Genomic DNA, 12,695 nt, shown 5'->3' with positions numbered 1-12,695 from the left:
TCTACGAAGACTGAGTGTTGACACTGAGCTATTGTTGTATTCGTCTGTTCGTTCCTTCCACGGTTGCACAGAAGCCGACACAAGCCCTGCCCTGCCGATGCTCACGAGCTGGTGGGAGGGCCAGTGGCTGGTCAGAGAATCACAAAATAAGTAGAGTCACAGCTGGTAAGCGTTACAGGGAAGCATGAGAGAGAGACACGCGGGGGGTGGTTTTCGTGTGTCCTCAGGGCTTTCGTAAAGCGCTCAGGTCGCGTGGCCGAATGTCTTGACAAGCTCTTGAAAGAACCACACGTCCACGGAGCAGGACGGCAGTGGACAGTGGCCATACCAGCCATTCGGGGGACACCTCAGCGGAAGGGGGGTGGCGATTTACGTTTGTCAAGGATTTCCTAAATTCCTGCTTGTACTTTTTACAGTATGTGTAATATTATTGGCTAAAGACAGATGGCGGGTCAGAGGGGACATCTTTGATGCAGGGGGGAAAGTTTATTAAAACAACTTTTATGGGGAAGTTTTCTTTTTACAGATCACGGGGGTGGCCTGGGGACCATTTCTCAGAGAAATAGTGTTTGAAATGATGGTTGGATTTTCACAAAAGTCTATTTAAAAATCTTTTGTGGGTGAAGTTCTGGGAGTTTGCAGTGAAGATAGAGAATAACCTTGTTAGTCACTGGCATGAGGGTGGTTGGATGTTTGTTTTGTGCTTCGTCCTGAAGCTACGTGTGTGACATGTATCCTGTACGTGCTGTATTGTTCGCTAAAACGAGGTTAAAGTATTTTTAGACTGGTACTCATTCAACCACAAAAGTTGAGCGAGGCGTTCTGGTGGCAGTCCTCCTGCCGACTCCCCTCGCCTTGCGCGCGGCCCTGGGCACCGGCCAGGACCCCACCGTCACCCAGGAACACCTGCCGTGCCCAGGGCCGAGTCCCCTCGCCCCCAGAGCGACTGGCCCCTCCCTCTCGGGGTTGCCTCTCAGGGCCACTTCTTCGTGCGTGGCCAAGAACCGGGCGACAGATTGGAATTTCCCAGAGGGTTTTTACCACGAGGGGAAGAAATGAAGAGTTACAGGAACTGTAGCCGCGTGAAGGTGACACATTTCTAGAGAAGGGCTCTGTGACTCCACGCTTGGCTGCTCTCCTCGCAGGGCCGTCCTTCCGCCACCTTGTCTGCGAGCCTGCCTGGGGTTTCGTCTGGGTTCTCCTCCCCTCATCCTCGTTCAGGGCGGGAGGCGCTGGGCACACATGCCCAAGGGAGAGGAGCGGACGGGAGCGCCTCCCTAGGGTGTGGACACATCTTCCTGCTGGAGAAAGGGAGGGCGTCACTTCCCAGGCAGGGACTCGCGGTCGGGGTCGGCGCCGGCCTTGGGGTGTCCTCTGAGCCCGCTGCCCTCTGGGCTGACGGTCACTGTCACGCCGAAGCGCCCCGGTGGGGCCAGCGGAGCCCTGAGCACGGACGCCCGGCTCCAGTGTGCTGAGAGTGCAGCCCCCCTACACAGTGACCCGGCACCCCTGCTAGGCTCCGCCCACCTCAGGGGCGTGCCCAGCCTCGCAGGTCTGGGGGCCGAGGGGAGCACCAGGGCCCGTACAGGGTGTCTGCGCGTCCCAGCTGGGCTCTTCTCGGCCGCGGTGCCTGAACCGGATGTCAGGGCACAAGCACCTTGTCTGGGCGTCTGGCCAGATAAAAACACATCCCTCCGGGAACTTGGGCGAGGTCTGGTTTTTTTTTTTGTATTTGATCGCAGCTGGCTCCTTGGCCGCCCCGGGTCTCGCACTGCAGTTCTGCAGAGCGGTGTCCTCTTAACTTGCTCTCCAGCTGACAGGAGCAGATGTTCCTTTCTGCATTCTTGGTGCTCCGTTCTGAGAATGCCTCCGTTCGTTTCACCGGAAAGGCTGCCGTGACTGTGTGTAATGCAGCTCCATCGGCTTGGGCGGCCGTAAGCGAGACCCACCTGTGTAGGCAACAGGTGAATTCGCCAAGTGGCAGCCGTGCGTGCTGGGTGCAGCAGGAGAGGGCTGGTCTGACAGCATCCGCGTTGCGGTCTGTGTCCCGGCCGGTGTCAGAACCCGTCCTTTTCTAGCCTGTGGGGAAAGCAAGGTGTGCGGGAGACCCCCCCGGCCCTGGGTGGTGGTGTGGCCCTTCTCGGCCACCGCCTGGCTGGGACCCTGACAAGTCCCTCTTCCCTCCTCAAGAGATGTCCAAAAGCGTGAGGGAGCTGATGTCCGTGCCCGGCTTGGCCCACGTTGTGGCACGGACGGGCTGGACGGCCTTGAGCTATTTTTGTCACTTTCTTTTGCCTTCATGGTTTCTGGCCGATGCCCATACCACGCACACAGAATTCTAAAAGGAAAATAGAGGCTATGGGACGCTGATACTCATGCTCACTTCGAGGTTCTGGGAAGAGCTATACGGTAGCCTTATGGCATTTGGTGGCAAATCTTCAAATACCCCAGTCCCACTGAGACCCGGGTGCTGGGCGGCCGGGCTCCCTCCAGTGCCCTGTGCCAGCCCCGTGGCAAGTACAGATGGAGGTACAGTGGTTCGCTTGCCAGCAACCAAAGCTGCTTAATTGAAGAGCCAGACTCCGCATTTATTTAGCGATCCTGTGATGTAGATTTTTCTTGAGGAACATTTAAGTCACCCAGGAGCCAAGGGTCACGTAGGTCTTTTTGTTTCTGAACGTCCTGGACTCCTAATAAGATGTAGTGGAGGGAACGCCGCCTGCGGGGGGGCGGGGGGGGGCAGGAAGTCTCAGCCCCCCTCTCAGTGTTCTTTCTCCCCCCCCCCCCCACCCCCACGCAGAGCCCCCAGACCCGCCTGGAGCCTGGCTCGAGGTCCGTGACTCAGAGCAGGTTGGGGAAGGAAGGGTGACTGACTCTCCTTGGTTTCCACGGTGACTCCTGGCCCCAAATTCTGCTATTTATTATGTGTCATCTGTGGTCGGGGCTGTTGCTCTTGGCCTGATGGCTTGAGCTGGTGCCCCACTGCAGGCAGGCGGTGGGGGTGGGGGCGCAGCCGCGTGGGCCCGCGTGTGCCCGTGTGTGCCCGCGTGTGCCCAGGCCTAATGGGTCACGCAGGGATTTTGAAAATTCCGTTCCACCTGCTTAGGGATTTAGAAAACAGCAGAAACGAAGGGCTTCTCCGAACAGCCATGCCTGTCTGCTGCTTGCCTTCCGTGCTGGTCACCAGACGGACTTGCCGGGGACAGCGGCCTCCCCCGAGCTGATTCCTGAGCCCGCGTGTAGCTCGGGCCTTGGGACACAGATTGGCCTCACGTCGTAAACACGAGGCTGTGCCGCGAGGCCGCAGCGGGACGTGTGCCTTCCGAGGCCCGACTCCGAACCCCTGCCTGGTAGGCGGCCTGCGTGACGGGCCTGGGGAGCCGGCATGGCAGCCAGTGAGCCGTGAGCCCACGTCCCGTCAGGGACAGACGCTCTGGGGCGGCCTCGAGACAGCCCCGTTCTGAGGCCTGCAGGGCGTGGTGCTGTCCGCAGACCCACCCGCCCTCCGCAGGGCCACAGACACGGGGAGGAACTGAGACATCGGTTCCTCTGCTTCCAGATGAGGCTGTGCCGTCCCCTGACAGCGGGCGGTTCTCAGGCATGCGGGGTCACGAACCCCTTTGTCAGTCTGGTGAAGGCGATGGGCGGATCCCTTACCAGAATCCTGTTTTTCAAGGCACAGAACAAAATGTGTAGGATGACCAGGAAAGCCGGTCATGTCGAGATACAGTCATCAGAATATGACAGCAAATGTTACCACGTTTTCTAACTGGTCCACCAGTGGGCCTCATAAATCTCATGATTTTGAAGTAGCCGTGAATTCAGACTTGCTCTGTGGTGTCTGTAGCAGCCGCCACATGACGTGAGGGTCCCGGTGTCTCCACGTGTCCATGTTCATAATGGAAAGAAGCGCTACGTGTCACTTGCTCCGTCCCCGTTCACAGACCCTCTGAGCTGGCTGCGTGGACCCCTGGCTGGGAGCTCCTGGCGATGTGTCCTGGAAGGGCCCTCGGCATGGTGGGGAGCCCAGGACGCCCCCAAGGCCTGGTTTGCTGTGTGCGGGCTCAGGAGGCACACGTCCCCAGCTGAGCCTTGAAGTGATGGCGTGCCAGTGGTCAGGGGGCCTCTGACCTGCTGGGCAGGGTAGCAGGGAGGGCGGAGATGAGGGACGGCGGCAGGTGGCAGGGTGGGGCTCCGCAGCAGCACTGGGAGGGGAGCACTGCAGGCTCGCGTCCTATAGATCTTGAGGCCCAGAATCTGGGCTTAGGCCCTGGTTCTCTGCCTGCCTGCCTGTCTGTCTCCCTTCCCCACCCCCCCCACCCCCCCCCCCCCCCCGGGTTGCTGCCTGCAGCCTAGGGTCAGATTGAGGAGATGAATTGGTCAGCGAGTCCATTGTTCTCGAGGCTGGGAGCCTGGAGGGGTGAAGGTGGGCTGTGTTTTCAGTGTGTAGGGAGAAGGGTGGGCCAGGAGGGCGCAGGGAGAAGGCAGATGCGGTGGGAGCCACATGGCTCAAGCTGTGGAGGGTGGCCCGCCTGTGCACTGAGCCCTCCCGCTGGCCCCTGCTTCCTCTCGAGGATGTAGGGAGAGATGTTTCTACGTGGGTCGTCAGCACAGCATTTCATTTTTAAAGTGAAAATTTGGAAACCACTGAAATGCATCCGCAGGAGATGGCTCAGTGAGTAATGTGGTCATTAAAGATTCATTTTGGAGAATTGCATAATATGATGTTAAATGAAAGAAGCCGGTACAAGTCTGCATGATTCCGTGTTAGCACGGGTGCACATGTTGTGTCATATGGGTATGTAGAAGACTGACATTTTAACAGGACCATCTCCGGTGGCCTTTTATTTTCTCCGTGTTTTTCTGTATCTTCTGTTATAAAAACTACAGTAAATGAAAGCAGTCACCCAGTCTGTGTCTACCATTGCAGGCAAAGACACATTGGTTCAGGGGGCCGTCACCTGCAGGTGCTGCTTTAGAAGGTGCTCCGTGAGGGGCGCCTGGGTAGCTCAGTCGGTTGGGCATCTGACTTCGGCTCGGGTCGTGATCTCATGGTTCGTGGGTTCGAGCCCCGTGTCGGGCTCTGTGCTGACAGCTTGGAGCCTGGAGCCTGCTTTGGACTCTGTGTCTCCCTCTCTCTCTGCTCCTCCCCCACTCACGTTCTCTCTCTCTCTCTCTCTCTCTCTCTCTCTCTCTCTCTCAAAAACAAATAAACATTAAAAAAAAAATTTAGAAGGTGCTCCATGATCTCTAGCCAGGTGAAGAAGACAGGTGAGGGGTGGGGTATCCTGGGTGCCTGTCCCCCCCCCCCCCCCCCCCAACAAGCTCTCAGTTATCTGGTCCATCCTTCATGAGGTAAGATGCGTGTGAGATTTTCTGGAAGGGAGCCACCTTCTTCCTCTCGGAGGGGCTCCTAGCTGTGCGTGAAGTTGTGCTGTGGCGCCCCGCTGGTGTGGCCGGCCGTGTCTCCTCTCCCCCAGGAGACTGAAACCTGTACCCTGCTCCTGCCACAGTGCTCATCATATAGCAAAGGGGTCAGAGTGTCTCTGGATCCTCGGTTCTGCGACCTCCCAATTCCAGGTAGAAGAGAGGAAAGGTGATTGTGTGGGTTGAAGCCTGAGCCACGGGCCTCTCGGTGGGGTTAGGGCATCACTCTCTCAGGGGCCTGAAAGATCTCCACAGCAGGCCCTGCCCCAGCCTGCCCGGAGCCCATCTGCAACACCTCCTTCTGGGCACGGCGGGCACTGGTGCCCTCCTGGCCCCTCCCCTGCCCGGTGCCTGGAGGTGTCGCCCCAGCCCCTGCGCTGTGAGCTGTGAGCCCAGAGCCGCTGCCCTCCTCCACCTGCCTGCTGGGAGTGCTTAGGTGGCCGCAGGCAGGGGAACCTCCCAACATTGCCCACTTGCTCCTTGAGGACCCACCTGTGACCTGGCTCCCCCCCAGGTGCTCTGTGCCCCACTTGCCTGCCTTTACTGCAGGGCTGAGAGTCTGTTACCCCTGCCACACCGAAGGTAGTGAGTTGGATATGAGCAGAGCCCTGAGAGAAAGTTCTTAGCAGTGTCGCTGCTGGTGGTTTGTCCTCATGGAGGCCTGCGCCGATAGGCCCTGAGCTGCTGGGGCGCCTCCCACCCCCACCCAGGGCACCCACCCGTTTGAGGACGTCCAGCAGACCTTCACTTGTCTCCTCTGGTCACCCCAGTTCCTTGTCCCTCGTTTCCGTCCCGTACGGAGGCGGAGGGTGGGACCAGAGCTCCACCCTGCCGAGGGGGCTGCTGGGGCCAGGGTCCCACAGCCTGATCTGGGACCCTCCTCTGACAAGTTGGTGACAGTCTGGACCCCGTGGGGCGGGTTTCTTTAGGACCACGCCGTCCCGCAGAAGCCTCGCTTCAAACGCAAGGACAAGCCAGCCTTCCATGGCTTCTGGAAAAAACACCCAAACTTCCTGGTTGCTGCGGCCCAGTTACTCATACAGGAAGTCGATTACTCATTCACTATGCTTCCCTTTCACTGATTGAGATGTGGCTCTAAGAATGGATCTTTTAAACACACGTGCTGACTTATGGGTAGCAGCTCCTCACACACTCGTGGCCCGCGTTCCCTGACGCCTTCAGGCTCTCGGGCTCCCTGCCCCCAGGACCTGCCCCGTCGGGAGTGGGGGCTGGCGGAGGAGTCGGTGACGGCCGACAGTCGCCCTCCCCCTCAACTGGGTCTCTTCCAGCTGTGACCATCCGGGGCTCCTGGGTGAGAAGGGAGGGGCTGCCCTCCCGTCCCCCCCGGATCCTGCCCCCCAGTGCGGAGGGAGCGCCGACGGTTCCCAGCGGAACTGTCTGGAGCCACGGGCGGGGGGCGCGGGCCTGGGCGTCGCCGCACAGCTTTCACGGGAAGCTGGAAGCCGGATTTCTCGGTGAAGGACGGAGAAGGATGGGGAGGGGGAGAACCTGGAAGGTCGGGAGGATGGCCTGGCCTGGCACGGGCTGGCCGGCTTGGCCACAGCTGGGGTGGAGGTGGGGTCTTCCTGCAGGGCCGGGTTGGGGACCAGGTCTCTGCTGAGCGGACTCTCGGAGCCATGGCCGCGCTGTGGTGGCTCCCAGATCCTCCTCCTCCTCCTCCTCCTCCTCCTCCTCCTCCTCCTCCTCCTCCTCCTCGGGCTCTCACTCACTCAGTGGATGTTGACGGTGGCCGTGGCTGCGGAGGCCGCGACAGGCACCGCGCCTCTCCGGAGCCCCTGCTCGCCAGTACCCGGCCCGGTGGGCTCGGGGTCCCCCTGGTCCTCCTGGTCCCCCTGCCCCCGCTGCTCTGCGCTGTGGCGTATCTGCCGTCAGACTCTGTTCCTGCTGCAGAACCGGCGAGGGGAAGGGGGCCGCGGGCCGGGTGTGCTTGGACAGTTCATCTCTAGCCGATACGGGAATTAATTTTCAGAGTCAGTCTGTGTCAACTGTGGTGAAGGTGCGTGTGCTGTGCAGCATTTGGCTTCCGGCAGCATTTGGTTTTCACGCTGGAACGTCACCCACCTGTTGGGGCCAAGAGCCGACCGTCCCGCGAGAGTGACCTTACCCCCGTGTGCCGTCCCGCCCCTTCCTCACACACGGGCGCTTCTGGGCAGCGTCGCCAGCGCTGGGTCCTCTCTGGCGTTTGGTTCGTGAGTCCCGCTTGTCTTGGCGCTCCACGCTCGAGGCTGACTCTCTGTAAAGTACAAAAACGGATCTGAGATCTCTCCTAGGATTGAGGCTGGGCAGGGAGGCATAAGACTGCTGGGGCCTCGGGGCACCTGGGTGGCTCAGTCGGTTAATCGCCACACTCTGGGTTTTGGCTCAGGTCATGATCTGGCAGTTCATGGGTTCGAGCCCCACGTCAGGCTCTGCGCTGACAGCATGGGGCCTGCCTGGGATTCTCTCTCTTCCTTTCTCTGCTCCTCCCCTGCTGTGCTCGCTTTCTCTGAAAATAAATAAATAAACAGACAAAAAAATAAAGCTGCTGGGGCCTCGCCCTACTCTGCTTTGAAAACTGTTAGAGCTTTCACTTGTCATTGTATACTCCATAGTCTTCCCATGAGCTCTCAGTATTTTCATTATTAAAAGCTAGAAGCGGGGTGCCTGGGTGGCTCAGTCGGTTGAGCATCTGACTTCGGCTCAGGTCATGATCTCGTGGTTTATGGGTTCGGGCCCCACTTCGGGCTCTGTGCTGACAGCTCGGAGCCTGGAGCCTGATTCTGATTCTGTGTCTACCTCTCGGCTCCTCCCCCAGTCGTGCTCTCTCTCAAAAATAAACAAACATGAAAAAAAATTTTAAAAGCTAGAAGCAAGGAAGAAATATCTTGTGAAGTTATATATTTCATGAATGTGTTACCATCGCGTTTTTTTCTGCTGCTTGCATCAATACGAGTCAGTAACGCAGACCAGTGGACAGTTTTCCATGTTTTCCATGGCACATGTGTGAGGAATTCGTGCTTTGCAGGTGGGGGAAATAGGTCCAAGCAGAGAACTGGGCTCCAGGCATCTCTGTGCCAGCGGTTAGATATGAGGCAAGTAAAATCACCTGCGTCTGCCGGGCCGGATGGCTGCTCGTGGCAGGAGGAAGTCTTGGCTCAGAGTTGGGCACCACCACTCTGTTGCCGTCTGAGCCTCGGACGGCTTGACTTTTCAAAGGGAGCGCCTTCGCTCCGTGACTGTGACACACAGTTAAGTATGTGAAAGCCCCTCGTAAACTGGAGAGCCCTTCAGTGCAGATACGACTCTGCTTCCTGGAATGGACCCTGGGCACCAGATGCCTCTGGCTCTGTGGCTGGACATTTCCTGGGGCACAGATGTCACTTCTGTGGTTTAACTGCGCTCCTGTATTCACAAGGTTCCCCTCACTGGCTAGGCGTCCCCTGAGAGCGGGGACCGTGTGCTAGTGGGCTCTCCTCAGGGGACAGAGTTGGGCGAGAGTGGAGCCCACCCCCGGACGCGGTCAGGGTCTGTAGTGCAAAGGATCGCGTGTGAGCTGAGCTTACGAGCAGTAAACACGCCTGATCTGTCAGATGACACCCAGACACTGTCCTGGGAGGCGACACGTGGGTTATACCTGTCTCCCCGGTCCCAGGCGCATTACCCAGCCCCTAGGTACATGCGAGTGTGCTGTGGCAGGGACGGCGTGTCGTGTGCAGGTCTGTAGGTACCATTCTCTAGGGTCGTAGGTGCTCAGACAGACCTGCAGGTTTCCGGATGGTGTAACTCAGGGAGATTAATAACCTTGAAGCATGTTCATTTTCTCATCGAAAACAAGACAGAAAACAATTCGAGAACTCTGGGTTTTTCTAGGTCATAAATGCAGTAAAAACAGCTTATTTTTAGTAGCCTTCCTTTGTTTCTAGTAAATGTCAGTAGGCATTGAAGTACATGGATTTTTTTTTTTTATAAAGAAGATTTAAAAAAATGAAAACGTGAGCAAAAATTAAGAGTATTCTGTTATTGGAAAAATTTTTAATTGTTTTTTTTCTAAGCGGCCGTTTGAACTTTACTAACAGAATTGCTGAAAATTTGAATTGGGATGAAGTTTCTTTCTACTGTCTGTGGGAGGGCTGGGGGCAGGAGGGAACGTTCCTTGATTAAATCAATGGCTTAAATAGGAATGAAGGAGGGACACCACCTTGATGACTTTCGTCCCTTTAATTACATATGGGTAGTGCCCTGTTGGCATTGTCTCCTTTTCTGATAATTAACGTTGCCCCATCTTTCTAGTCTCTCGTATGCAAAGAAGGAACATCAGTATACACAGCAAATACACAGTGAGTTACTACAGCGCTTTAGAAAAAAATTTTTTTTATGTTTGTTTATTTTTGAGAGAGAGACAGAGCGTGAGTGGGGGAGGGGCAGAGAGAGAAGGAGACACAGAATCTGAAGCAGGCTCCAGGCTCTGAGCTGTCAGCACAGAGCCCGACGCGGGGCTCGAACCCATGAACCGTGAGATCATGACCTGAGCCGAAGTCGGACGCTTAACCGATGGAGCCACCCAGGCGCCCCAGCTCTTCTTTTTTCCTTTTTTCTTTTCTTTTTTTTTTTTTTTTTTTTTTTTTTTTTTTGAGAGAGAGAGAGAGCATGAGCAGGGGAGAGGAGTAGAGGGAGAGAGAGAATCTGAAGCAAGGTCCACATTCAGCGTGGAGTCCGATTTGGGGCTCGATCCCACGATCCTGGGATCATGAGCTAAGCTGACATCAAGAGCTGGCCGCTCAACCGACTGAGCCACCCGGGCGCCCCTCCAGTGCATTTTAAGTAAAGAATTGGTTTGTGTTGAGACCCCCTCCTTTGTGGAAATGTGGCATTGGTCTGTTGCAGAGAAGGGGTGAGCTGTGGTTTCCAGGGGCGGGAGAGATCGCGCGGAAAGTGGAGTCCTCGTGTCGACCCGAACACAGCCGTCCGTCCGAAGCCGCTGGATTACCTGCTGCCACATGGGGAGTGGTGCTTGGGGCCACGTGTGGCCGGGTGCGTGCACGCGTGTTGATGTCAGGAAGGCTCGGCTTTCTTGTCTCTTGAGGTCCTAAACATCCTCCTTCCTACTTCGGTGGTCCATTGTAAGGACGCTTTCTGAGTGACTTTGGCATCCCTCCCCTTACCTGTCTGAACCCCAGCTTCCGGAGCTTGAGCAGGTGTTTCTGGCCTCTTCTTGTGCACCAGGTGCTTTCAGGCCCTCGGGGAGGCAGACCGTCCTCAAGTCGCTCAGGTCCAGCTGGAGAGGCGGCTGGGATTCCCGCTCAGCGTAGCAGATTTATCCCGGAGATGTGAACAAGGCAGGCTAGAGACAGGAGAAGTAGGGAGCTGTGAAGAGGGAGGCTGGTCCTCAGGGTCGAGGCCGTCTTGGGTTGAGCGGCCAGAGACCAGGCTGAGGCCAGACCTCGCAGACGTGAGGGCTCCTGGTTGCAGCTGGGCGGCCGTGGAGGTGCTTGGACCCGTGGAGATCGGCCCCTCTGGCCTGGAGGGCGGAAAGTGGTGGGGGGTTGCCTGGATGCCGAGACCCCGTTGGCAGGCTTTCCTAACTGCCCGTGGGGTGAAACGGGGCCCCGAGCAGGGGCAGAGAGGGATGGATAGAACGGATGGATTCCAGAGGAAGCAGGTAAAATGAGGACAGTTGTGTGTTCGGCTGTGCGTGCAGATCGTGTGGGAAAGGTCGTGGTAGGGGGTGGGCCACGGCCTCACTGATGGAGGCACGAACCGTGGTTTAATTGTGGATGCAGTGTCAACCGTCTGTGAGCCTATATGAGAGATGACGGGGGGCTGGGGAGAGAAAACCCAACGTTCCAAGGATCCGGGCAGCGCAAGGGAGCAACAGCCTGGAAAGGGAGGACCATGGCTCGAAGGGCAGAGGGTCCCTGGAGCCTGGCAGTTAGGGCGAGGGCCAGGGGCACGAGAGTCAGGGGTTCCCGGGAAACGGGTGGACACGAGGCAGGAGGAGGCGAGGATGAGCGTATGGGGGGCACATGGGACAGCGGGGGTCCTCGAGGGCTGGGAGGGGCGGGTCACTCACAGGAGGGGCTCGCGAGCGCTCCGGGACAGCGGGTGTTTCTCTGTGTAACGGGCGTTCTCTTGGCCGTTCCAGTGCTCGCGCCTCCTGCGCCGCCACCGCCACCCATCCAAGGATATGCCTTCAAGCCTCCACCCAGACCCGACTTCGGGACCTCCGGGAGAACAATCAAGTTACAGGCCAACTTCTTTGAAATGGACATTCCAAAAATTGACATCTACCATTATGAATTGGATATCAAGCCGGAGAAATGCCCGAGGAGAGTCAACAGGTATTCCGTCCTCTCATCCCTCATCGGTCTCGACCGGCCGACGCGGGTCCCGGCGTTAAAGTAATCGACCCTTCCGTTCCGGCAGCTCCTTCCCCGGAGGTGTCCCTTGGCGTTTCCTTTTTGAAAAACGTTTTGTGTGTTTCCTTGTGTCTGGATACAGTTGTCAAGCATGCTGCTCAGTGAGCTTTGACGAACGTGTGCGCGTGCCCGTTGCCTCCTGCCCTCTCCATCGATCCCAGCGCTAAGTAAGGCCAGTGCTCCGCGTCCCTTTGTGCTGTCCCTTTCTGCCCTGTGAGATCGTCTCGCCCCACCTGCTCCCTAGACTCGGCCTGGTGTTTGTGGGACTGACCCGCACTGCCGTGTGTTAATAGCCTCTTATTTTTATCGCCGAGGAATATTGCGTGATTTCTTTATTCATTCTCCTGTCGGACGCTCGGGCTGTCTGGGCTTTGCCACGATGAACGTTGTTCTTCCAGTCTTTTGGGGACGTGCATTTTCGTTTCTCTGAGATGAATACCCGGGAGGGAAATTGCTGGATCCCAGCGTGGGTGTAGGCTGAGCTGCACGAGAGGCCGCCAGAGTGGTCGCACCGCCTCATTCTCCCGCGGGTGGCGTGGGGCCTGCGCGCCCCGTCCCGCTCAGCACGGGGGACGGCCAGGCTCCTGGAGTTTCGCGTTTCAGTCTCATGGTTTCTCTTTGGGGGTTTTAATTTCCATTTCCTGGTAACTAGTGAGTTGAGCACCTTTTCATGTGCCTATAACCATAATTACATTATGTTTACACGTTATATAGTGTCACGTAGTGTTTCTCATAAAGTGTCTGTCGAAGCCTCTTCCCTGGCTTGTCTCTTTGTTCCTGATTTGTAGGAGTTTTTACTATATTTAAGGTCCAGGTCTGTATCGGGAGTGTTTTCCCCTGGTTTGTGGCTTG

General features: G+C 57.3%; 1 protein-coding gene across 9 annotated transcripts in view; it reads left to right on the top strand.

Annotated features, from left to right (window-relative positions):
- The window catches only part of AGO2 (argonaute RISC catalytic component 2), a 123,999-nt gene that overhangs the window by 51,599 nt on the left and 59,705 nt on the right, over positions 1 to 12,695 (top strand). For 8 of the 9 annotated variants that reach the window (XR_006198521.1, XM_042924283.1, XM_042924286.1 and 5 more), the window contains exon 2: positions 11,570 to 11,765. Coding sequence is in view for 8 of the 9 variants with exons in the window: in XM_042924283.1 (XP_042780217.1) it covers positions 11,570 to 11,765 (196 nt within the window). In the remaining variant the exon portion in view is untranslated. Of the gene's footprint in view, positions 1 to 10,293; positions 10,459 to 11,569; positions 11,766 to 12,695 lie in introns of those variants that run through there. The other variant, XM_042924285.1, reaches the window with a different exon arrangement.

This window comes from Panthera leo, chromosome F2 (assembly GCF_018350215.1).
Source record: "Panthera leo isolate Ple1 chromosome F2, P.leo_Ple1_pat1.1, whole genome shotgun sequence".
Classification (NCBI taxonomy): Eukaryota; Metazoa; Chordata; class Mammalia; order Carnivora; family Felidae; genus Panthera; species Panthera leo.
This window is presented reverse-complemented; position numbering and strand designations above follow the sequence as displayed.